The sequence below is a fragment of the Cibotium barometz genome, chromosome 50, assembly GCF_041138505.1.
Source record: "Cibotium barometz isolate CiBa-2024 chromosome 50, ASM4113850v1, whole genome shotgun sequence".
NCBI lineage: Eukaryota > Viridiplantae > Streptophyta > Polypodiopsida > Cyatheales > Cibotiaceae > Cibotium > Cibotium barometz.
The window spans coordinates 44,526,339-44,551,933 of NC_141095.1; the positions used below are offsets into that span (position 1 = coordinate 44,526,339).

At 41.4% G+C, this 25,595-nt stretch overlaps 1 protein-coding gene across 1 annotated transcript; it reads left to right on the forward strand.

Annotated features, from left to right (window-relative positions):
- Positions 1-15,098: 15,098 nt before the first annotated feature.
- LOC147610152 (lachrymatory-factor synthase-like) lies at positions 15,099-16,174 on the forward strand. The gene is made up of 2 exons (XM_086787207.1): positions 15,099-15,294; positions 15,476-16,174. The coding sequence occupies exon 2, from the start codon at positions 15,499-15,501 to the stop codon at positions 16,102-16,104; it is 606 nt and encodes a 201-aa protein (XP_086643333.1). The 5' UTR covers positions 15,099-15,294; positions 15,476-15,498; the 3' UTR covers positions 16,105-16,174.
- Positions 16,175-25,595: the final 9,421 nt, after the last annotated feature.

The window sequence follows — 25,595 nt, forward strand, 5'->3', positions numbered from 1 at the left end:
AGCGGGGTTTTACAAGCCATTTTTCAGTGCAACGTAACCGAGATCTCTAAATTATTAAAAGTTTTACTTCCAAATGTTCATGCAAGACGATCAGTCATGATCATAAGACGTTGTTATGTTCTAGATTTAGCAGAACTTAGAGAATTAAAACAAGTATGCTTTATTGACACTTTACACCTTTGATTTTAAAACCAAAATTAACCCCTACTATAAACCCCACTAATGCTACCCAAAACATAAACCATTATCAAACCAAACAATAATGACTATCAATACTCAGGTGACTTGCTCATGTGTTCAAAAGTAGCTTTGCTTTGAGTAAACAATCTGGTAATTAACTAGTGGGAAACACCATCGTTGGATTTTCTTTGCTAGGTCTTCGAAAAAATGTGAATCAAATCATTTATACAAATCTTGTGGGGATCTAAGATACTTAATGTAGTAAAAAATGATCCAGCCTAATATACTACCATAGGGTCACTTTGCAGAGGAGTATTAACCCCATACCTAAATACATAAAAACCTAAGTTCATTAGGGTGTATAGAAGCACAAAAAAATGCCCCAAATAGTAAGAGGGGAAAGATGTTCAAGATTGGGGTAGTAAGTGCCAGCACAACAGAGAACAAAAGGGGTTTATGCAAACAAAATTACAGAGTGGGTATACGGCACATACGAGCTAGAGTTAAGACATGTTCAAAACATCATGGCCAGCTGGCCTCCAAAGCATAACCAATTAGGTGTAAGGTCTCTGTAAGGTTAGGTAACCTTGAATTAAGTAATTTTACATTCATCGAAGATAACAAAAATCTTATGTTAAAGGTATTGAAGGTGACCTTTAAACCATAAAAACCTTAATGAGAATGTGTGTGTGTGCATGCAAGTGACCCTTTCTTGACCGAAGCAGAGGTATCCACACAAGTGGCTCCATAGGAGGCTATCACTTACATGGATAGCCTACTACCCACCAAAAATAAAAAGGTATTAATAAATGGCTAAATGTTAAAATAAATAGTTTAGGTCTATCTCTAACAAAGGTATTAATAATTGGCTAAATGTTAATAGTTTAGGTCTAACAAAGTAATGACCATTAGGCCAAACAAAGTAAGATCATCATTACCTGAATGTGAGGTGAGGACGGAAGAGTGCTGACCAGTAGGTATTAATAAATGGCTAAATGTTAATAGTTTAGGTCTAACAAAGTAATGACCATTAGGCCAAACAAAGTAAGATCATCATTACCTGAATGTGAGGTGAGGACGGAAGAGTAAAGAATGCTGACCGGTAGGTCATAAGAAATAAACACATATAGGTCCTATTTTTGAATGACTAGTAGGTTAAGGGAAATTTTTTTATTTTGTCCTTGTAATTAAAATACCCAAACTCGTGGAATACAGGTATCCATTTACCATTTTTAAAAAACACAAGTGACTAGGGTGGTAAGGAAGGCTAAAAATAATTTGAGGGTTTGAACAATGGATGTGCCACCATCTAGTGATGATTGTATGTGTAAGTACTATCAGGCATGTTAAAACCCAAAGCCCTCAGAAAATAAAATAGAAAGAAAATTAACATTCAATTCATTTATAATTAGACCAATATTGAAAATTCCATTACTGATACAATCTAGAGCAAAGAGATATTTTGATCAATTAAATAAATTGTCAAGGAAAATATTTCTTTAAAAGTTAACAAAAAACAAGATAGGTCCAAGAGAACTGGCTATCAAACGAAAACCTATTAGAATTTTATGTGTACACATATATAGAAGGGAGTTCATATGTCGAAGTAGCCCATGGCTTCAATTATAAATAAATATATACAAAATCAAATTGGTTTGTCTAAAAAAGCCCCTGGCTTCAGTTACAAAAATATATATACAACCACATCCTCAATATGGAATGTGATACTATAAGTCTGAGTACTACTCAGACCCAGATGATGACCCGCTGCTCCATCCATGAACAGATGAGCTCACATCGGTATACATGTCCGATGAGTAGTGCTCACGTCCAGCAGGAGCAGTGGCAGCAGCAGGTGGATCATCAGTGGCAGGAGCATCAGCAGGTGCAGCAATAGCTTGTGCCTATTCAAGTAATATATCATATATAAGTATATATATATGTAATTCAATAAACCAAAATCATTCGTTTAGAGTTTTCAAGTACTTGTCGACCGTATGGTCTCATGGCCATCTCAAACTGCGCGTCCGTAATACGTCCCTCAGTTTTGAAGAGGGCCCACGTGTCACATCTGCTATGCCGGTTAGCATACCCAGTATCGTGGGCTGTGGGCTTCCTCCCTATCATAACCCGTTGCTTGTAACATAATCAACACAATTTGTAAGATTAAAACAATCATAGAATGATCAATGAATTAAGTAAACAATCAAATAAAGTGGCAAGATACTTACGAACTCTGCCTCCCATGACTCTACGCTGCCAGATCCGAAATGCGAAGATCCAATGGTCTCCATCTGGATCCGTCGTGCCCTGCCTGCTCTTCATGCCACCCTTTGCTCTTTCCCTCCTTCCACTCGCGTTTGTGCGTAGTGGTAGGTTTCTTGGCAGGATAGCCACCCGCAGCTACATTTAGCCCATCATCGTACGCAAGTTTCTTAAGGTGAGATCTTTTATTACTTAAGATCTCCCTTATTCGCGTCCTTCCCCATACATCCGAGAATGTCGCATGTGGGGGATTGGGGTACCGACTATGTACAACATCTATCACCTTCCCAACTAATCGGCTATTTTGATCTTTAAATTTAATAAAACAATTTCTGTACAAGTTTGAAACTACTCCACGCATGTACTCCATCACCTCTTTCCCCCTCGCATCCATCACTACCCTACCCCTATCTGTCACATCATAGTAAATCACTCCCTCCACCTCTCTCACCTCCTCCTCATCCTCACTGTCTCCTCTAACACTTCTCCCTCTATCTCCTCTCTCACCGCGTGCCCTACTACCTCCCCCACCGAAGCACCCGCCGCATCCTCCACTCCCACTCTTCCTACTGCAGCATTTACTCTCCTCTGTACTGCAGGTGGAGTCACGACTGGGGGATTGTGTACGTGACTGTGTACGTGATTGTGGCTGTGAGGGAGTACGTGATGGTGGCTGTGAGCCCTGACATGACAGTGCCTGGGAGGGTGTGCGTGAGTGTGTCTGGGACGGGGTATGTCTCCTCACTGGGCGTCGAAGAGGAGAAGCTGCATGCTATCTTACCGGACTCAGAGGCATAGACGGCAGTGGAGTGACATGGATACTCAGGGGCGGGTGACCATGCCAGCGAATCCAGGAGGGGGATGGGCATACATGTACTCTGTAAGCTCAACTAGACCAGGATGGCGCCCAAAATGATTTAGCATCTCCATCATCCAAGTGCCGTACGCAAATGGATCGGATGAAGAACTTGGATCCATGAAGAATCTGCAAAAATAAAAGTATATACATGAAGGATCCATGAAGGGGATGGCAATAAGAGCTACTATGAGAGGCGATAAAGGGGATGGCAATTCCAGGAAACACTCTATGTATCAAAGCACAGTCGCCATGAAGGGAATCACTCTATGTATCAAAGCACAACTCTCTTGAGCTGGATCGACAATCTGTATGCTTTGGATGACCAAAGCATACAGACTAAACAAGAGGACAAGCAAGACATGCAAACACAGTCGCGTGTAAAAACCCGTCCAAAAATGCATGTATCTGTGCCGCATGAACAATCTATGCAAACAGGGTACATCATGACATACACGCGCTCGTACACGCGGCCTATGCAACAACTTTTTTGAAAATGACATACCACCGACAAATATTTCTTAAAAAGAAAGCCCAGACTGTCACTATCGTTCACAAAAATACTGAAGCAAGCACGGCCAAAGAAGGATAGAGACAATCGCATAAGGAAAAGAGACAATGGCATAAACAAATGGAAGGAAAGAGACAGGACAAAGGACAAACTGACTCACCTCTGGAAAAGTGAGTTTTCTTTTTGGTTGGTTTCCTTCACCCGTGTCTGCTCCTTGCACGTGGCTTTAGTTCTTTGTTGGAAGAGGGAAGATTTGGCGGCGACGAAAGAGAGGAAAGATGGAGTTTGAAAATGGTTTTTGGAGAAGGCGGTGGGTTATGTGTTAGGTATAGACAGGCTCTATGTCAACTTTTGGCTCTATGTCAACTTTTGGAATGTCTACATCCTGCACAACGGTACCTGCCTCAAGTGCAAACCTATCAGTTGTTGTGAATAATATGATGAATATTGCGGTTGCAAAGTTGAAAGGGAAGCGCCAATGTCATGATGAGGTAAAATTTACATTAGAACAGTAAAAAACAAGGAGAGATGAGCAAGCTGGGGTGGTGCGGGGGGCCAACAAGATATTGGAAAGGTTGAAGAAGAATATAGAGGAGTAGCATCTACATAAGGCTGGGCTGGTTCCAAACGAGGACGAGATTATTAAGCTTGAGGCCATCATATCAGTTAGAAAGGAGGCATTGAGAGACATGGAATTCAATGATGAATTTATAAATCATGAAGTACTAGAAAACAAGGTAGCCGAATTATAGGTATGTAGTTTTTTATACTAGCCTAGTAGCACTTAAAAGTGGTTCCCAACAACTAAAAAGGAGTGCACAATTGTACACTTAAAAGTAGTGCACAACCACTACCCAACCATTGAAAAAGTAGTGCACAATTGTGCACTAAAACATAGTGCACAACAACTGACAAGTGGTGCCTAACCATTGAAAAGTGGTACCCAACCACTCTATTGGAAAATACTAACAAATGTTTATATTGACAAGTTGAGTATGACACCCTATCAAGGGATGTAGAAGTGGCAACAACTCAAGTTGGGTTTGTGAAAACCACCATTCATCTGCTGAAGGATACGAGGATCCTAGTCCTTCCTATCAAACCTGTTGTGCATTCGTGTTCTGTTGGTAGCACTATTAACCTGGATGAATGTGTTGCGTGTGACATTTCTATCACTACAAGGGATCGGGCTCATACCCGTGCTCCTAGCCATGGAAAATGACTTGTGGAAAAAAAGTAGCGGGCCCGTGTATCAGCGCGTGTATCATCGCAGCCAGAGACATGTGTGTATAGACCCATCAGACGCGCTGATACGAGGGCTTATACACGCGTTTTGTCAGTTTAGCTACGCTTATACACGCGCATTTCACAAAGTATCCATGTATATACACGTGACTTTTACAGAGTTGACGCGTTTATACACGCGAACAGAGAGCCAAAAAAAATTGAGAGAGTGCTATTTGGTACCTGAATGCTGTTCCAGCATTCCAGCTCCCAATAGCACTCTCTGATTTTTTTTTTTGGGTGCATTGCACCATCCACGAGGAAGATTTAGTGCATTGTCATTACACGATTCAAGAATGACATGAATGCATAGATTGTCAATACACGATTCAAGACAGACATGAATGCAATACTATCAATTCACGATTCAATATTACTATCAAAATTTTATGTGTACACATATATACAAGGGAGTCCATATGTCGAAGTAGCCCATGGCTTCAATTATAAACAAATATATACAAAATCAAATTGGTTTGTCTAAAAAAGCCCATGGCTTCAGTTACAATATATACAACCACATCCTCAATATGGAATGTGATACTATAAGTCTGAGTACTACTCAGACCCAGATGATGACCCGCTGCTCCCTCCATGATCAGATGAGCTCACATCGGTATACATGTTCGATGAGTAGTGCTCACGTCCAGTAGGAGCAGTGGCGGCGGGTGGATCATCAGTGGTAGAAGCATTAGCAGGTGCAGCAATAGCTTGTGCCTGTTCAAGTAATATATCGTATATAAGTATATATATATATGTAATTCAATAAACCAAAATCATTTGTTTAGAGTTTTCAAGTACCTGTCGATCGCATGGTCTCATGGCCATCTCAAACTGCGCGTCCGTAATACATCCCACGTTTCTAAAGAGGGCCACGTGTCACGTGTGCTATGCTGGCGAGCATACCCAGTATCGTGGGCTGTGGGCTTCCTCCCCATAACCCGTCGCTATAACATAATCAACACAATTTGTACGATTAAAACAATCATAGAATCAATGAATTTAACAATCAAATAAAGTGGCAAGATACTTACGAACTCTGCCTCCCATGACTCGACGCCGCCAGATCCGAAATGCGAAGATCCAATGGTCTCCATCTGGATCCGTCATGCCTCCACATGCTGCCTTCTCTTCACGCCACCCTCTGCTCGTTTCTTTGCCTCCTTCCACTCGTGTTTGTGCGCAGTGTGGCAGGTTTCTTGACAGGAACGCCAACCGCAGCTACATTTAGCCCATCATCGTACGCGAGTTTCTTAAGGTGAGATCTTTTATTACTTAAGATCTCCCTTATTCGCGTCCTTCCCCATACATCCGAGAATGTCGTATGTGGGGGATTGGGGTACCGACTATGTACAGCATCTATCACCTCCCTAACTAATCGGCTATTTTAATCTTTAAATTTAATAAAATAATTTTTGTACAAGTTTGAAACTACCCCACGCATGTACTCCATTACCTCTTTCCCCCTTGCATCCATCACTACCCCACCCCTATCCGTCACATCATAGTAAATAACTCCCTCCACCTCTCTCACCTCCTCCTCCTCCTCACTGTCTCCTCTAACTCTTCTCCCTCTATCTCCTCTCTCACCGCGTGCCCTACTACCTCCCCCACCAAAGCACCCGCTGCATCCTCCACTCCCACTCTTCCTACTGTGGCGTTTACTCTCCTCTCTACTGCGAGTGGAGTCATGACTGGGGGATTGTGTACGTGACTGTGGCTATGAGGGAGTACGTGATGGTGGCTGTGAGCCCTGACGTGACGGTGCCTGGGAGGGTGTGCGTGAGTGTGTCTTGGACGGGGTATGTCTCCTTGGTGAGCGTGGAAGAGGAGAAGCTGCATGCCGTCTCACCGGACTCGCAGGCAAAGACAGCAGTGGAGTGACATGGATACTCAGGGGCAGGGTAACCATACCAGGGAATCCAGGAGAGGGATGGGCATACATGTACTCTGTAAGCTCCATTGGGCCAGGATGGCACCCAAAATGATTTAGCATCTCCATCATCCAAGTGCCGTATGCAAATGGATCGGATGAAGAACCTGGATGCATGAAGAATTTGCAAAAATAAAAGTATATACATGAAGGATCCATGAAGGGGATGGCGATAAGAGTTACTATGAGAGGCGATAAAGGGGATGGCGATGCTGGGAAACACATGTATCAAAGCACAGTCACCATGAAGGGAATCACTCTATGTATGGATCGACAATCTGTACACTTTGGATGACCAAAGCATACAGACTAGACAAGAGGACAAGCAAGACACGCAAACACAATCGCGTGTAAAAAACCCGTCCAAAAATGCGTGTATTTGCGTGTGAACAATCTGTGCAAACAGGGTACATGCAGACATACACGTGCTCGTACACGCAGCCTGCGCAAAAACTTTTTCGAAAACGACAGACCGCCGACAAATCTTTCTTAAAAAGAAAAGCCCAGACTGTCACTATCGTTCACAAAAATAATGAAGCAGGCACGACCAGAGAGAAGGACGGAGATAATCGCATAAGGAAAAGAGACAATCGCATAAACAAATGGAAGGAAAGAGACAGGACAAAGGATAAACTGACTCACCTCTGGAAAAGTGAGTTTTCTTTTTGGCTGGTTTTCTTCACCCATGTCTACTCCTTGCACCCGTGTCTGCTCCTTGCACTTGGCTTTAGTTCTCTGTTGGGAGAGGGAAGATTTGGCGGCGATAAAGAAGAGGAACGATGGAGTTTGAAAATGATTTTTGGAGAAGGCGACGGTGTTAGGTATAGACAGGTGGTCGCGTGTAGAAGTGCGTGTATATTCGCATGTATAATAAACAGCCGCGTTCATACACGCGATTCTAAACGCGCTGTTACACGCGATTTAAAACAGTGGAGATGCGCTATTACACGTGATCAACACAGGATATAGAGACTTTTTATACTTTCATTAAAAACTGATTATCGTAATCGCGATGTGTGGTCGGGACAAAGGATCAAGTGTATGTGTAATCGATGTCAAGGATGCATTGTACGAACGCATCGAATTACCTTGAATCACATCTCCATGTATGGAGAATTGAATCAAACAGGTTTAGACGTGAGTAGATGTAAATTGATAGTATTCAAATGACTCATGGTGTCCAAATTAATGGAGTTGTAATATATATACTCTAATTGAAGTAGGATGTAGTACCACACCCTAACATGGTGCCGTATGCACGGCGAGAGCACGTAAAGCGTCGACGAGATGATGCTGGAGCTTTGGGATCTATTGTCAGAGATGAGTGGGAAAGGGATGACAGCAGCCCTGCACCCCACGAAGTTGTGGAAGAGGAAGTGTTTGATGATATGGTGCGGTATCTTTTTAGGGATGATCCCAAAGGTATGGACGATGATGATATAGAATAAGAGCATCTTTACAAGGCTTCATCGACATCGATTTTTGAAGGGTGCACATTCTCTATTTTACGTGCTTCACTTGAACTACTCAATATACAAACAGTTTATGGATGGAGCAATGCAAGTCTTGACGCATTATTCAAGTAAGCATTCTAACTTACAAATTTGAATTAGTGGTTAAGGGTTTAGGATTTAGGATTTAGGGCTAATTGATGATATTGGATGCAGGCTATTATTATCAAACATGCTTTCAAAGGGGAATAGACTACCCACCTCAAGAGACATAGTGAGGCGCTATGTGACATCTCTTGGAAGATTGGATTATGATCGCATACATGCATGCATCAATGATTGCATTCTCTTTTGTGGGACGCATAAGGAGGCTCGACATTGTCCCACTTGTGGTGAAGCAAGGTATAGAACAGATGTGAAGAGTTTTGATTACTCGTAAAGTCTTGCGACACTTTCCTATAATTCCTCGCATCAAACACATGTTCAAGTGCAAATCCATAGCAGAGCTCATGTCATGGCATTCCTCACATCGATCGGTGATGACATGTGGAGAATTCTTGCAGACACTCCTGCTTGGAAGCATATTGAAGATGAGTGGCCCAGCTTTAAAACAGAGCCCAGAAACTTGAGTCTTGGCCTAGGTATGGATGGAGTGAATCCATTTGGTTTCAAAAGCACCGCATAGAATGTGTAGCCAGTTGTGTTGGTGAATTACAACCTTCCACCATCAATGGTGATCAAGAAGCAACATCTTATGTCATCCCTTCTAATTCCAGGGAAACATAAAGTCAAGCATATGGATGTTTATCTCGAATCGTTGATTGATGAGTTGGAGGAACTATGGAGAGGTGTTGCGGTGGTGGACATTAGTAGGCCTCCCTCCTCTCGACACTTCGACTTAAAAGCAGTGTTGATGTGGACAATGCATGACTTTCCAGGATACAGCGATTGTTCTGGTGGTAAGAATTCTAATTACCTCCCTACTCTAACACTATTGGTGGCTATATTAATTATAACTATTGACTTTATTATTCTAACTTTTATTTATAATTTAACAGGTTTGAAAACATCGGGTAAACATGCATGTCCTGTTTGTGGCCCTTTGTTTTAGTACATGAGTATGCTGACGGTTTGTGTAAGACCATATTCGATAATCATCATCGATTTCTCTCGTCAGATCATCCTAAATATGTTGCTACTAGTAAGAGTAACATTCCTCCACAAACACTTCGTGCAAAAGATTGGAAGCGTATTTGGGAGTCTATAAATGTTCTACCTCCAGATGGCATGAACAGGTATAGTAATGTTTTTCAATCTTGTTTTGTGTAGTCTCTAATTGGATTAAAGATCACATAGAGCAATCCCTTGTGTAGGTACATTTTTTTCGGCTACCATATTGGACCCATCGTAAGATCAACCATCCTCTTGATCCCATGCACATCTTCAAGAATGTGGGATTTGGTATTTGGGGACATGTTATTGGTAAACGTGACAATGTTAGCGTACGGGAGGACTTGCGGGTCGCAGGACGTATGCGTCAAGCTTGGCCACAAGAGGAGGGTGGGCATGTTCGTCTTTTGCCTGCACCATGGATTATATCAAAGAAAGAGGAGAAGCAGGTAAAGCCGACCATCACCACTTTGCGTACTCCCACTGGATGCATGAGATCATTGCAGGGAGCCTTTACAACCACTAAGAAAAGAGGCGTTGAGCAACTATATGGGTTGAAGTCCCACGATTGGCACAAGATGCTCCAAGTAAGTGCTTTTCAAGTCTTGTACGTTGAAATTAAATTTTGTAATACCCTAAACCATATATACATGTGCTCTTATATACATAGTTCATACTACCTACTACTACTAGCATCGACCATTGTGCAAACAAGAGTTTGAAAAAATGTATTTATAAGATGGGCGAGCTTGTGAGGTATGTAAAACCCATGTCAGATCACCCTTCATTATACCTTGCAAAATGAACGTGCATGAGGTATAACGTACTATTCATTTATTTTTCAGATATGTTAGTTCCAAAGCAATTGATCCAGCCACGTTGGATGATGCACGTGTTATGGTAGTGGAGGTGGTTTGTTTGGTAGAGGAGACTTTTTCGCGAACCATTCTCACAAGTGAACTACATCTCATTGTGCATTTAGTGGATGAAATTGCTTTATGTGGCACTATGCATGCACATTGGATGTTCTTCCTAGAGCGCTTCATGAAGAACTTAAAAGACTTTGTGAGGCAAAGTGCAAGACCCGAAGGAAGCATGGCCGAGGGTTGGTTGATACAAGAGTCTGTTGTATATATTTCAAAATTTATTGGTCAGGTGGACAACTCTTTGACACCGCGACTATGGAGCAATGAAGAGGACTTGAGAATGACCTCTATTGTGCCTTAAGGAAAAGGACAGAGTAAAGTAATTGACAGAACATTGATTGATGATCTCAATTTCACTTGCATCCTTAATAGTGATGTGATGAGCAGATGGGTTACAAGATATGAGGATGCAAAGACAAAAAGGCAAGCAGAAAGAGCTCTCTTTCAGAGGCAACATGGCTCTCGTAAGGCGTACCCTAAGCATCTAGCAACACTTTCGAATGATATCCATGTTGATTGGTTGCATGAGGAAATGGAGAGAGCAGAGAGCGACGAGGGGCTGCATATCATGGCGGAAGAATGGGAGTATGCACCAGGATCCATGTTAAAGGTACATAGAACTAATGTTTTGCATTAGTTGTAAGTGATTTGCTTTTAATATTTATTCACATTGCTTACACAAATATTGCTTCTATTTTGGTCCAGTGCACTATGTTCAATGCTATATGGTGTGAAGGCAAGCATTTTCGAACATAAAGAATTGATGAAAAGAGGAATACACAAGATTGCGGTGTCATTAGTAGCTTTGAGGGAGCCAATGGAAAAATGGATGATTATTGTGGCATAATCCAAGACATATTTAGGCTTGACTTTCGTCGCTTCTTTGTGTATGTTTTGGATGTCAAATGGCAAATGAACGTGGTGGAAAAAGGGCCTAATGCAACGATAAAACGCCATGCAAGTGGCTATGTAACTATTGACTCTACAAAGTTTTGGATAGGCTCGTATTGCCACAACAATGTGAGCAGGTATGCATTTTTTTACTAATGTGTTTCATGTACATATATATCTAAGCTCGCGTATCCCCCTTGTGTATTTTAGTAGGTTATCTATCTACCAATGGTGCATGACATTAAATGGTGGTACGTCATCCCTATTGCACCACGTTCCAAAGTGATGTATAATACATTCACTGATATGGAGCATATGGAGGATATAGCAAGCTGCAATGAAGATGATGTCGAACATGCCAATGAAGATGTTGTGATCGATGATCAAGAAATAAGAGATGATCATGATAATGAGGATGAGCGTGCCATTTCTCATGATCATGAGGATGACCCTACCATTGAGGATGATGGTGATGTTGATGAGGATGATCAGGGCATCGGTACCATTATCAATGGGACAGAATATCGATAGTGGAATAAATTTAATCGTAGCCTTACAAATTGATCAAATGGATATTGATGTTGATCGTTTGGTAAGGATGGATCTTATTAAAGATGAGATCGAACCCTAACCAATCCATCACTGTATCGTTCTAAATTGATGACATTTCTATTGTATATGTTGTCTTTTAATTATCATCTCATGATTTATTTTTGAATATATTACATTGTTGTAAATGCATGTAGTGGGATTGTGTAATGATATATACTGTAATGTACTATGAGATGGTTTAAAGGAAATGGTTTTTAATTTTATAAAGGAATGGAGTTTTTCTTAATAAAGTTCTCTGTTATCGCGTGTAATAAAGCGTGTATAATTGCGCGTATATACACGCGCTGGTACACGCGTTTCTGAAACTAGTATATACACGCGAATGTAGATGCCAATATACACGCGTCCGATACTACTCATATACATGCGCGACCATACATGCGCCCATAACTTATCACGTGTATCGAACGCGTGTATGGCAGCAGTGTCTTGTAGTGTATCATACATGCCATGAAGATAGAAAAAAAGAAGCATGAAAGAAGTGAGGACATAGTTGGTGTATTGATATGCATGCAATTGTTTATTCATTTTTTACTTGGGATACAAATCATGCACAAAGCTAACATATCACCAAGCTTGAAAATATTGCATTGTAAAGTTCCATATGACATATTTTCCACCAAGTAGTCATTGGTTTGTCAACATACATCTCCATTATTGGCAAAAAATTATTAGTTTTTTTGGTCATTCTAAGAAGTTGCATTGTAAAGCTTGAAAATACTGCATTGTAAAGTTCCGTACGACATATTTTCCCCCAAGTAGTCATTGGTTGTCGACATACATCTCCATTATTTATTTTTTTGGTCATTCTAAGAAGTTGGCCCTTAAAAGTGGCTGCATTGATACACCTAAAGGAAAACAACATATTTTCCACCAAGTAGTCATTGGTTGTCAACATATATCTCCATTATTTCTTTTTTTGGTCATACTAAGAAGTTGACCCTTAAAAGTGGCTGCATTGATACACCTAAAGGAAAAAATGTAGGTGATTACCATTATGCTACATCTTCTCAATCAAAAATAAAGAAGCAACAAATATGAATAATACAATAGCTTATTGTTATTGTTGTAGGGGTATAGAAGCTTTTTCTGGAAACCAGGTTTTATGGTAATGTAGAAACTTAAATTAGCCTTCTATCTAGAGTTCCAATAGTAAATAATGTTGCATTGTACTTTTGCAAGGAAAAGATGGAGGAGTCTCTTCTAGATCCTATTCACATTTTCTTCTCTCTATACCCTCTTGTTAATGCATTGGATCTCCCTCTCCTCTCTCTCTCTCTCTCTCTCTCTCTCTCTCTCTCTCTCTCTCTCTCTCTCTCTCTCTCTCTCAGCGGACGTGTGTAGGTGGATAGATCAAGCTGATGTCCTTGTACTTAGGGTGCAAGATCAACTGCACAGGTTGGGGTGCATTTTAAGGTGATCCAACATCCTCCCCTCCACGTCAAGGGCTTGAGATCATCCTCCCCTACAAATTAAGGGAACTTGCGTACAAAGACCCAAAGTCAGAAATCATTCACCATTGGTGAGAGAGCTAAGGTACACACAGGTGGGTGCATGTGCATGTGTGTGTGTGTGTGTGTGAGAGAGAGAGAGAGAGAGAGAGAGAGAGAGAGAGAGAGAGAGAGATGTGTGTGTGCGTGTGTGTGTGTGTGTGAGAGAGAGAGAGAGAAAGAAACATGTGTCTGTGTCTGTAAGTGAGTATATGCCTGTCACCATAGGATCTAATGAAAATTATGACAAGATTTCAAATAAAGGGTCTCCAAATAACTATATTATGCTTGAGATCATTGCCATTGCTCTTGTGGGGTAATAATCTAGGATGATATTGAAAAACAAGGGTATACAAGATGTGATGCTCTTATGTAAGTTCTTGATGTGATTTTTGTTCAAAATGTTGTTGTCTTGTGGCGTGCACTAACTGCAAATTATGAGCCACACAATTAGTTCAATTAGATGTTGCATTCAAAATATTTTATTTAATGAATGATTCTAAAATAAAGTCTATAAAATGCATACAAGTTCAATAAAAAGTTTGAACAAATGGAATAGTGGGGCTTTCCCTAGATGTATTCTTACATGTAAGTCTTTTGAATCACCTGGAGTACATGGATTGATATTGTAAATGCTTCAAAAGTATAATTATAATTGTTCATGGGGCGATTGTAGATATACACAATTAACACAATACTTTGGAAACAACTACACGAATTTGAGATTTCTTTATTTTCTTGCACATAATACACATTACAAAGAGGCATTAACTTGATTTGATCACATAAATGTACAATAAAAAATATAGTTTAATATCAAAGAAAATGTTACATCAACATCTTACTTGAATCAATCTCATTTTGTGGCCCTTGGTGACAATAAGAGTAAGATTATGAGTTTGATATTTTCATTAATACCACCATATGTTATGTGTCAAAAAAAATAACACATATATATAATTGTAATTTATATTGATAATAGATTAGCCCATGCTTCCACACTTCAAGATTTTATTTTAGTTATCCTTAGCAAATGGGTATGACCGAATTGTATGAGATAGAGTGATCTTAGGTGTGCTTATCCGTATAGGGAGGTTTGATACTTGAATAGATTGTTAGGTCATCCGGAGCAAATGTTATTCTTAGGTCCTTGTTGATGATGGGGAAAGGCCTCTGAAAGAGTATTGGGAAAAGCCACAGCTGCATTAGGGGGCATTTTGTCTAACAATATCGTCATAAACTATTTCTCCTTGTCAAAAAAGGATAATGTGTGTGTGTGTGAGAGAGAGTGAGAGAGAGAGTGTGTGAGTGTGAGAGAGTGAGAGAGAGAGTGTGTGAGTGTGAGAGTGAGAGGGAGAGTGTGTGAGTGAGAGAGAGAGAAAACACATAATGCCTGCACAAGTATTACCTAACATTGACAAGGAGTTTGGGTTGTGTTTGCTTTCATTAACCATTGGCGAGAGAGAGTTAAGTACACGGTATGTGCACTACACGGTAAGGGCACATCATCCTCCTCCCCTACACGTAAAGCGCACTTGCGTACAAAGGGCCGAAGTGGGACAGCATTCACCATTGGCGAGAGAGTTAGGGTACACACAGTGGGTGCGAGAGAGAGACACGGTAAGGGCACATCATCCTCCTCCCCTACACGTAAAGCGCACTTGCGTACAAAGGCCCGAAGTCAGACAGCATTCACCATTGGCGAGAGAGTTAAGGTACACACAGGTGGGTGCGTGTGTGTGAGTGTGAGTGTGAGTGTGAGAGAGAGAGGTGTGTGTGTGAGAGAGTGAGAGAGAGAGAAAGAAACATGTGTCTGTGTCTGTAAGTGAGTATTTGTGTGTGTGTACTGAGTGAGAGAGAGAGAGAGAAGCCTATGTCAACTGATGGGTCTGCTTGTGGGATGCAGGGAGAATTGAGCGCAGACGAACGATGGAGACGATTCTGCAGACAGCGACGGAGTCGGCAGCGATAAGCAGCAGCAGCACTTATAACAGTGGAGAGAAGGATCATGTGTGGGGGACGGCGTTCGAGTGGGAGATCAAGGGTGCAGGGGAGGCGGAGGTGTGGGGGGTAACGAGCGACTTTGTGGGAGTGGACAAGTGGATGAGAACGCTGGTGCAGAGCTGTGAGCTCATAGAAGGAAAGCCCCAGAAGCCAGGCTGCGTGAGAAGGCCCGTTCTTTACCCAGTGGCACCGGGGAAGCCCTCCACCTTTGCCTTTGAAAAGCTCTTAGAAATGGACGAGCTTCACCACCATTTCTCTTACACTATCCTTTGCGGCACCCTGCCCGGCTTTTCTCTCATGCAAGACTATGTCAGCAACTTCAAGCTCTCTCCTCTCGACAAAGAAGAAGAAGGTGGTGAAGAAAAGGGTACCGTCCTGCAGTGGAGCTTTGAATGTCGCCCTGTCTCTACCTTGTCTGAAGCAGAAGCCCATAACATTGTCTTCTCTCTCTACCAAGCTGCAATTAACGATCTCAAAGCGCGCCTCTCCTTGTCTGACGACTGCATTACTCTCATCTCCAAAACGTCTTGATCATGTAGTCCTACCCTAAGGAACTTAAATTCTAAAAAACTCCACTTCAAAAAATAATAATAAAATATATATATATATATATATTGGTTTCTCGTTTATGAATAATATGATGTCTAAAGCAATATAACCATCCATATTCATCAACTTATACCAAAAAAAATCTTTTATTGAATTTAAGCGGGGTTTTAAAAGCCATTTTTCAGTGCAACGTAACCGAGATCTCTAAATTATTGAAAGTTTTACTTCCAAATGTTCATGCACGACGATCATTCATGATCATAAGACGTTGTTATGTTCTAGATTTAGCAGAACTTAGAGAATTAAAACAAGTATGCTTTATTGACACTTTACACCTTTGATTTTAAAACCAAAATTAACCCCTACTATAAACCCCACTAATGCTGCCCAAAACATAAACCATTATCAAACCAAACAATAATGACTATCAATACTCAGGTGACTTGGTCATGTGTTCAAAAGTAGCTTTGCTTTGAGTAAACAATCCGGTAATTAACTAGTGGGAAACACCATCGTTGGATTTTCTTTGCCAGGTCTTCGAAAAAATGTGAATCCAATCATTTATACAAATCTTGTGGGGATCTAAGATACTTAATGTAGTAAAAAATGATCCAGCCTAATATACTACCATAGGGTCACTTTGGAGAGGAGTATTAACCCCATACCTAAATACATAAAACCCTAAACTAAATTCACTTTGCATACGAGTATTAACCCCATACCTAAATACATAAAAACCTAAGTTCATTAGGGTGTGTAGAAGCACAAAAAATGCAAGATTGGGGTAGTAACACTACAAGAGGTTGAGGACATACCGACGCCAAAATACCGACGCAAATGTCGAACGTCGGTATGTCCGTCGTCATGTTGGAGGAGACAAGTATGGCGGGGTTTTTTTAAATTTTCATTTCCCGTCGCGTATACCGACGCCTATACCGACGCTTATTCCGACGCCGATACCGACGCATATTCCGTAGCATATACCGACGAATATTCCGACACATATTCCGTCGCATATACCGACGCTCGTAAGTTTTTCATAAGCCGAGAGCCTATTTTCTGGTTTTTCGCAGAAATCAAGCGGAAGAGGTAATTTCTCTCCCTCTTCTCTTTCCCTCTCTCTCCTCTTTTTTCCTCTCTCCTCTTTTCTCCTTCATTCTTCTTTTCTCCTCTTCTCCTTCTCCTAACATGTTATTGCAATTGCTTTTAGTTTTTAATTGAAAAATTAAGACATTTAGGGTTTTGTGTTTTTTTTGGCTCTCTATGCATGTTGAGATCTAGAGCTCTCTATGTATGCATAGATCTCCTAATGCATGCATAGAGATTTTAGGGTTTTGTATTAGTTCTTTTTTTTGTGTTTAATTTACTAATTAGTTTGTTTAATATTTTGTTTTGCAGCTCTTTCACCTCACCAATCTTTCACCAATCCTCGAGCTCTCCTTCAGCTTTGCGAAAAAGAGGTAGATCCTCTTTTGATTTTTCTTGTTTATGCTATTTCATATGAATTTTTGCATCCTTGTTTTATGGTTTAGGGTTAGTTTTGGGTTCTTGTAAGCTTACAACACATACGATTAATTTAATATCTATGCATAAAACCTATAATAAGCTTGCAATCTTTATTATCCATGTACGTAAAACAAGATCATGTTTATTACACCATTGGGTGATGGGATTAAGGGTTAGCATAGTGCATAAGGCATATAGCATAGAGCTTATGCATAGAGCTTATGCATAAGTCTTGCATAGAGCGTATGCAAGAGACTTATGCATAGAGGGTATGCATAAGACTTATGCATATGACTTATGCATAGAGTTTATGCATATGGCTTATGCATAGAGCGTACGCATAAGACTTATGCATATGGCTTATGCATAGAGCTTATGCATAGAGCTTATGCATAGAGCGTGTGCATAAGGCTTATGCATAGAGCGTAATTGCATAGAGCGTGTGCATAAGGCTTATGTTTAAGGGATTAAGGGTTAGCATAATAGTGCATAAGGCATATAGCATAGAGCTTATGCATAGAGCTTATGCATAAGTCTTGCATAGAGCGTATGCATAAGACTTATGCATAGAGCGTATGCATAAGACTTATGCATATGACTTATGCATATGGCTTATGCATAGAGCGTACGCAGGTAGACTTATGCATATGGCTTATGCATAGAGCTTATGCATAAGGCTTATGCATAGAGCGTGTGCATAAGGCTTATGCATAGAGCGTGTGCGTAAGGCTTATGTGAAAGGGATTAAGGGTTAGCATAATAGTGCATAAGGCATATAGCATAGAGCTTATGCATAGAGATTATGCATAAGTCTTGCATAGAGCGTATGCATAAGACTTATGCATAGAGCGTATGCATAAGGCTTATGCATATGACTTATGCATATGGCTTATGCATAGAGCGTACGCAGGTAGACTTATGCATATGGCTTATATGAAAGGGATTGTTAAAATGCAATTGCAAATGCCTTGATTGTGGTTAACAAATGCTTATGCAAATGCCATGGTGAGGGCATTGTGAATTGTTAATTTCCAATGGAGCTTTTGGATGATGGATTGAGGCATGAGTCCATGCTTTATTGCTGAGTTCTAAATTGTAAAAGGGCATGAGTCATGCTCAATGCTTGTAAGCCAACAAACTTGTTCTATCATTTGATATTATCCACATCATTTTGTACCTACACTCACCATTGCAACCACTTCAAGTTTCTATAGAATCTAGCAATGTGTAAGGGTACCTTGGCATTGGTTGGAGAGGCCAAGGGGAGAATGGCTTGAACTCTTTGTGCCGTGATTGCTTGGTAAAGCGGTACGAAGGGGGATTAGGTACACCGGTGTGAAGAAATGGCCTCAACCTTCACCTTGGAGGAAAACTCGGTGAAGGGGTGAGAAGAGCTTGGCCGGGAGATCGGCAAGCTTCAACGCGCGTCCTCAACAATCCTCACCATCGACTTTGTGGATGCATTTGGGCAATGGGGCCCCTTTTCTGTCATATTGTGTGGATATTGCAAATGCATATGATCTTTCATGACATTGTGGGATGCAAAGAGTATTGCGTACAAGTTTTAAGAAGTTGCATTTTCAATTGAGATTTGGTTTCAATTACAAAGGAGACTCTCGCGGAATTTACAAAACCGTAATTCAATCCTTATTATGCAAGCTTATACTTATAATATGCATTTAGATTATTGCATAAGGTCTTTATATATAAACAGCTATTTATGAATAGAGATAGCTTCTCTCTCCATCCTTGTGCAAATTCTATTTACTTTTGTATGGAGAGGAGATAAGCTGATTTGTGTTTAACGAGCTGCATATACATGTTATCCTGCTAGATGGAGCCTCTCAATCTTGAAGAGAGAATAGCGTGTCCATGCATGCGATGTAAGTACCAAATCTTTCGAAAACGAAGGATTTGCAACGAGCATGTTCATGATGCTGGAATATTTCCAATGGAGCGCTTGCAAAATTTACGGTTTCAATCGTACAACCAAGCAAGTGTGCAGCCGCATCTTGATAACATTGCGCCTGTGAATTCTCGTCCCCAACAAAGGATGAGGATATCGCAGGAGGGAGTGACAGAGGGAGCTCAATTAACAGCACCCGAGGGAATGGAAGAAGGTCCAATGGAAGAAATGTTGGATGCCTTCATTGAGCAACAAGAAGCTCTCTTCGAGGAGCATGAACATGAAGATCATCAACCACGACATTCTCAACGGTCAAATTATGAACCAGAGGAAGAGGCCATGCGTAAACTTGCACGCCTTCCATTATACAATGGTGCCAACATATCTGTATTGCGTGCATCTCTTACGATGCTAAATTTGCAGTCAGTTTTTGGATGGTCTAATACAAGTGTCACTGAACTATTCAAGTAAGGTCTTTTTTTGGAGATTACACGTACTGTTGAAATGTTAAATTATCAACTTGTACTTGAGAAAATCTTAATAGTAACGATCAGATATTGCCATACTTGCAGGCTTTTGAAAGATCAAATATTGCCCCCTGGCAACGAGATGCCTCCATCTCGTGCAGATGCGAAGAAGTTATTGAAATCCATAGGCATGGATTACAATAATATTCATGCTTGTCGCAATGATTGTTGCCTCTTCCGCCATGAATATGAGCATTTGCAAGAATGTCCCCATTGTGGCTCTAACAGATATAGAGAAGATGTTCAGGGGGAAGCTGTCCCGGTAAAGGTTCTCAGGCACTTTCCAATCATTCCAAGGATAAAAAGCATGTTCAGGTGCAAATCAATAGCAAGCTTGATGACATGGCATGCCACAACTCGATCCACAGATGAAGTGATGCGTGTGCCTGCAGACTCACCCGCATGGAGACACATTGAAGAGAAATGGCCGGCTTTTAAGGAAGAACCTAGAAACCTCCGTCTTGGCCTAGCAATGGATGGTGTTAACCCTTTTGGTTTAAGGAGCTCTTCATGGAGCACATGGCCTGTTTGCCTTGTGAATTATAATCTTCCGCCATGGTTAGCAATAAAGAAAGGTCATCTGTTGCTCTCATTAATAGTTCCAGGAAAGTACAAGGTGAAGAACATGGATGTATATTTGGCACCACTTATTGATGAGTTACGCACCTTGTGGAACGGAATTGAAGTGAAGGACATGTCAAAGCCCCACAACGGCCAAAGAGGTACAACTGTGCAAGGTATTCTCATGTGGACAATGCATGATTGGCCTGGCTATGGAGAATGCTCAGGTTTGGCTATATCGGGTTACAATGCATGTCCTGTATGTGGTCCTCGACTTGATTCAAGATACTCAAAAGCATTACGAAAGAATGTCTACCAAGGACATGTTAGGTATCTGCCAGAAAATCATGAATTGCGGGATGGTAATCTAGGAAGACCTCCTCCAAGTACATTGAAGGCAAGCGATTGGAAGATCAAATGGGAGGAATGTGGCAACTTGACATGTCCTGGGATGAAGAGGCTCTCTATCTTTCACCAACTCCCCTATTGGGGTGATCTCCTTATAAACCATTTGCTTGACCCGATGCATATTTTCAAGAATGTAGCTGACATTCTGTGGAAGACCATGACAGGAAAAAAGGATACTAAAGGCCAAAGGGATGACTTGGAAGAGATTGGTTGTATGCAAGAGTTGTGGGCTCGCACTAGACCCAATGGAAAGGTGCTACTTCCAAGAGCCCCATGGGTTTTTAGCAAGATGGAGGAACAACAAGTCAAGAGGACAATTTCAGAGTTTCGGACTCCGACAGGTTGTATGCATTGCTTGAAAAGTGCATTTACAAAGGATGATGATCTTAGTGGTCTCAAGAGTCATGATTGGCACAAGTTTCTACAATTTGTGCTACCCATAGCAATAAAAGATTGCCTCACTGAAGACATTAGAGCTACTATCTATAAGATTGGCACATTGGTGCGCTGGATTTCTTCAAAAGAGATAAAGAGAGACACTTTGGAGACAGCGCGTTTAAACTCCATAGAGGCAGTCTGCATGGTAGAGAAGTTTTTCCCTACAAGTTTATTAACAATCCAGATGCATCTGCTAGTTCATGTTGTAGATGAGGTTGCAGTTGCTGGAACAGTCCATTCAAGATGGATGTTCTTTTTGGAGAGGTTTATGAAGACATTAAAGGGATTTGTTCGCCAAATGGCTCGCCCAGAGGGTAGTATGTCAGAAGGGTGGCTGATACAAGAGTCCCTTGTTTACATCACTGAATATTTAAGTTCCTCAGATCCAGAGATACCTCGACTATGGTCTCAAGAGTCCAACAGGCGAGTCATTGGTGAGGAACCTCAAGGCCAAGGCATTAAGAGAAAGATGGATAACACTTTGAGAGAAAAAATCAACAAATTTTGCATCTTGAACTCTCATGTAATGGAGAAGTGGATTGAGACATATGAAGCTCTCAAGCGACAGCGAGTACAAGATCGTTTAAGTTTCAGAAGGAATCGCACTACAAGAAATCTCCCATATCCAGAAGGTATGCAAGCTCTTCCGGACTTTCCCACAGGTAGATGGCTAGAAGCTACAATTTTAGAAGCCAAACGTGCTGGTTTACCTATAACAGAGGAGGAGGAGGAGCTTACAAAAGGATGCGATTGGCATGTAAGTGTTTAAGTTCTACATGTCTCTCATTTTTTCCTCTACATGTCTCTGTGTTTGATTCTCCATCAACAAACTTTTTGTGCTCATTGTAGTATCACAAATATGGGGCGTTTTGGTCACATGGACGTCATTTTCGAGTAGAACGAATAGACCAAAGAAGAGCAACCTTTGATTGTGGTGTCACAGCACAGTTTGTTCAAGAAAGTCGTGCAAGTGCAAGTGATGATAACACAATTACTGGAATGCTTGATTACTTTGGAACCATTCAAGATATATTGAAGGTTGGCTTCAGAAGTTTTGAGTTGTTTATCTTCGATGTGAAGTGGTTCAAGGTAATCATGAATGGGCCACATGCATCTGTACGTAGAGACAAGAGTGGCCTCATCCAAGTGGACTCCACAAAGGTATGGACCGATCAGCAAGATACTTTTGTGCGCCCAGAGCATTGTGAGCAGGTTGTCTTTAAAGCGGATCCAAAAGATCCACGCTGGCTGTTTGTGGTTCAAGTCGCCCCCCGCAGCAAGCAAATTTTTGAAGAATTTGAGCTACAACAAGGTGATGTGGATGCACAGGGTAATGGAGAGCAGCAAGAACATCTCGATATCAACAATGAAGAGGAGCAAGCAAATGAAGAGAAGGAACTAGAGCAAGATCCAAATGAAGAGGTGCAAACGAAGGAAGCTGAAAATCAAGTTGAGGAAGAAGACATAGATGATGAAGACATCCTTCATCAAGGGACTTTTAATGATGAGGATGCTGAAATGTGCATAGACATAGATCTCTTTGGGGCTACTGATCTTAATGAGGATGATAGAATAGATAATGATTTATAAAATGATGTATCTTAATGATTATGCAAATAGTTATGACATATTTGTAATGGTTTTATGACATTGAAGGTCCATTCATTGTTCACCATTGTTAATGTTTACCATCATAATCACTACTGTAGGAGCAAGTTGATATAGTTTTACCAATGTTGTTTATCAATGTTAATGTTTATCTTATGGTTCTTTCATTCATTGTTTACCGTGTAATTTTCATTCCGTACAAGTTTGTCATATGGTTTTTTGTCCAACAGGCCATGGGTGACTCACCGCCCTACGACTACAGTCCAGATTTCTCATTTAATCCTACACCGCAGGGCATGAGTCCCCAGCAGTTATATGGTTTTCTTTCGTCCATGACTCCAGAGCAGAGAGCCATGGCTCAGAGTTATTGGGGTTCTGGAGCAGGGACATCTGCCTCACCATCTGGATTCCCGACGCCAGTTCCCACACCCGTGGGTACGACAGCAGCTCCCACACCTCGTACCACACAGCCTTCCACTCCTGTTACAGCTCGATCTACCACGTCTTCACATAGACGGCGCTCACGTAGTAGGTCTTCAGGTGGAGGTTGTTGTGGTGGTAGTGCCACAGATGCTGTGACACCACCACCACGTGAGCGTCGTCCTTCGCTCTCATCTGTTGATAGCACACCCATAGGGTCACCTTCCACTCCCTGGGGTGCACATGACCATGACAACAGCAAGATTTACACAATTAGGGATGGGGCACCAATAATGGATAGTGCAGGGAAGGCAATGAAGACACGCATTCGACAATTGTGCACTATACAGTTTCATGACTCTGTCATGACTAAATGGGATCAGCAAGACAAGGGAAAGAAAAATTATATAAACACAAAGATAAAGCAAGAGTTCCAGCCATCTGACCCTATGAATGTCGTCTCTAATGAGTGGATACAGTATACAGCTCGCATTTTGATGGGGCATCGTAGGTCAGAGGCGAGGGACGCATTCAGAGAGGGGAAGGAGAAACCTGTTTGGCTAGATGACACGGAGTGGGCAGCCATTGCTCAGGAGCTCACCGAGACACCAGACAGGTTTCAACAACAAAGAGAGGCGGCAAGGGCAAGACTGCAAACAATAGGGGCTTCTCATCTCGGGAGTGGTGGTTACGAAACCATGCGCCATGAATTCGTAAGTGTTTGTAGCAATTTTATTTATTTGAATGTATGTATGTGGGCTAAATGTTGATTTTTTAAAAGTTATAATTGTTAATCGTGTGTGCAGGAGTTGGCCATGAATCGCCCACCAAGCAGGCGAGAGGAGAAGTACGCTCACAAACATGGCCTTGTGGCCTTGTTTGAGATGCTTGAAGAAGAAGGAGAGACCGTCAATTGGGAGGCATTACCATGATGTAAGATGACCTTCAAACTAATGAAATATGATCAAAACATTCTTGAGTATTAACGTTTAATTTAATTTCTTGTTTGTCGATATCAGGAAAATATGCAAACGAGCACGGTTGTTTTTGTGCTCTATTGTAGACAGAATGGTGCTGTCTGTCTGCTGTTGTTGATCCTGCTCATTGCAGGCAGCTAGGCAACAGCCAGGCAGCACTATTCTGCCCAAAAAAAAATTTCTGCTACAGCGTCGGTATTTGCCCTGGTATCAGCGTCGGTATATACCTAGGTATAGGTGCCGGTTTACACTTCGGTATATGGTACGGTATAGGGGCCAGTTTAGACGTCGGTATACAGGTCGGTATAAAGGCCGGTTTAAGCGCCGGTATTACCCCCGGTTAGCGTCGGTATAGGCGCCGGTATCTGCGCCGGTATTATCCCCCGACAGGTATACCGACGGTACGATACCGGCGCTCATACCAGCGCTTATACCGATGACGAGGCTTTTTTAGACCCCGTTTAATAGCGCCGGTACAAGCCCCGGTATTTAATATGTAGTAGTGTAAGTGCCAGCACAACAGAGAACAAAAGGGGTTGATGCAAACAAAATTACAGAGTGGGTATACGGCACATACGAGCTAGAGTGGGTATACAGAGTGGGTATACGGCACATACGAGCTAGAGTTAAGACATGTTCAAAACATCATGGCCAGCTGGCCTCCAAAGCATAACCGATTAGGTGTAAGGTCTCTCTAAGGGGTTAGGTAACCTTGAATTAAGTAATTTTACATTCATCTAAGATAACAAAAATCTTATGTTAAAGGTATTGAAGGTGACCTTTAAACCATAAAAACCTTAATGAGAATGTGTGTGTGCGCATGCAAGTGACCCTTTCTTGACCGAAGCACAGGTATCCACACAAGTGGCTCCATAGGCTATCACTTGCGTGGATAGCCTACTACCCACCAAAAATAAAAAGGTATTAATAAATGGCTAAATGTTAATAGTTTAGGTCTATCTCTAACAAAGTAATGACCATTATGCCAAACAAAGTAAGATCATCATTACCTGAATGTGAGGTGAGGACGGAAGAGTAAAGAATGCTGACCAGTAGGTCATAAGAAATAAACACATATAGGTCCTATTTTTTAATGACTAGTAGGTTAAGGGAAATTTTTTA

Bases quoted from the DNA above. Each gene is read 5' to 3' on its own strand.
- LOC147610152 (XM_086787207.1), top strand. From the start codon at position 15,499: ATGGAGACGATTCTGCAGACAGCGACGGAGTCGGCAGCGATAAGCAGC.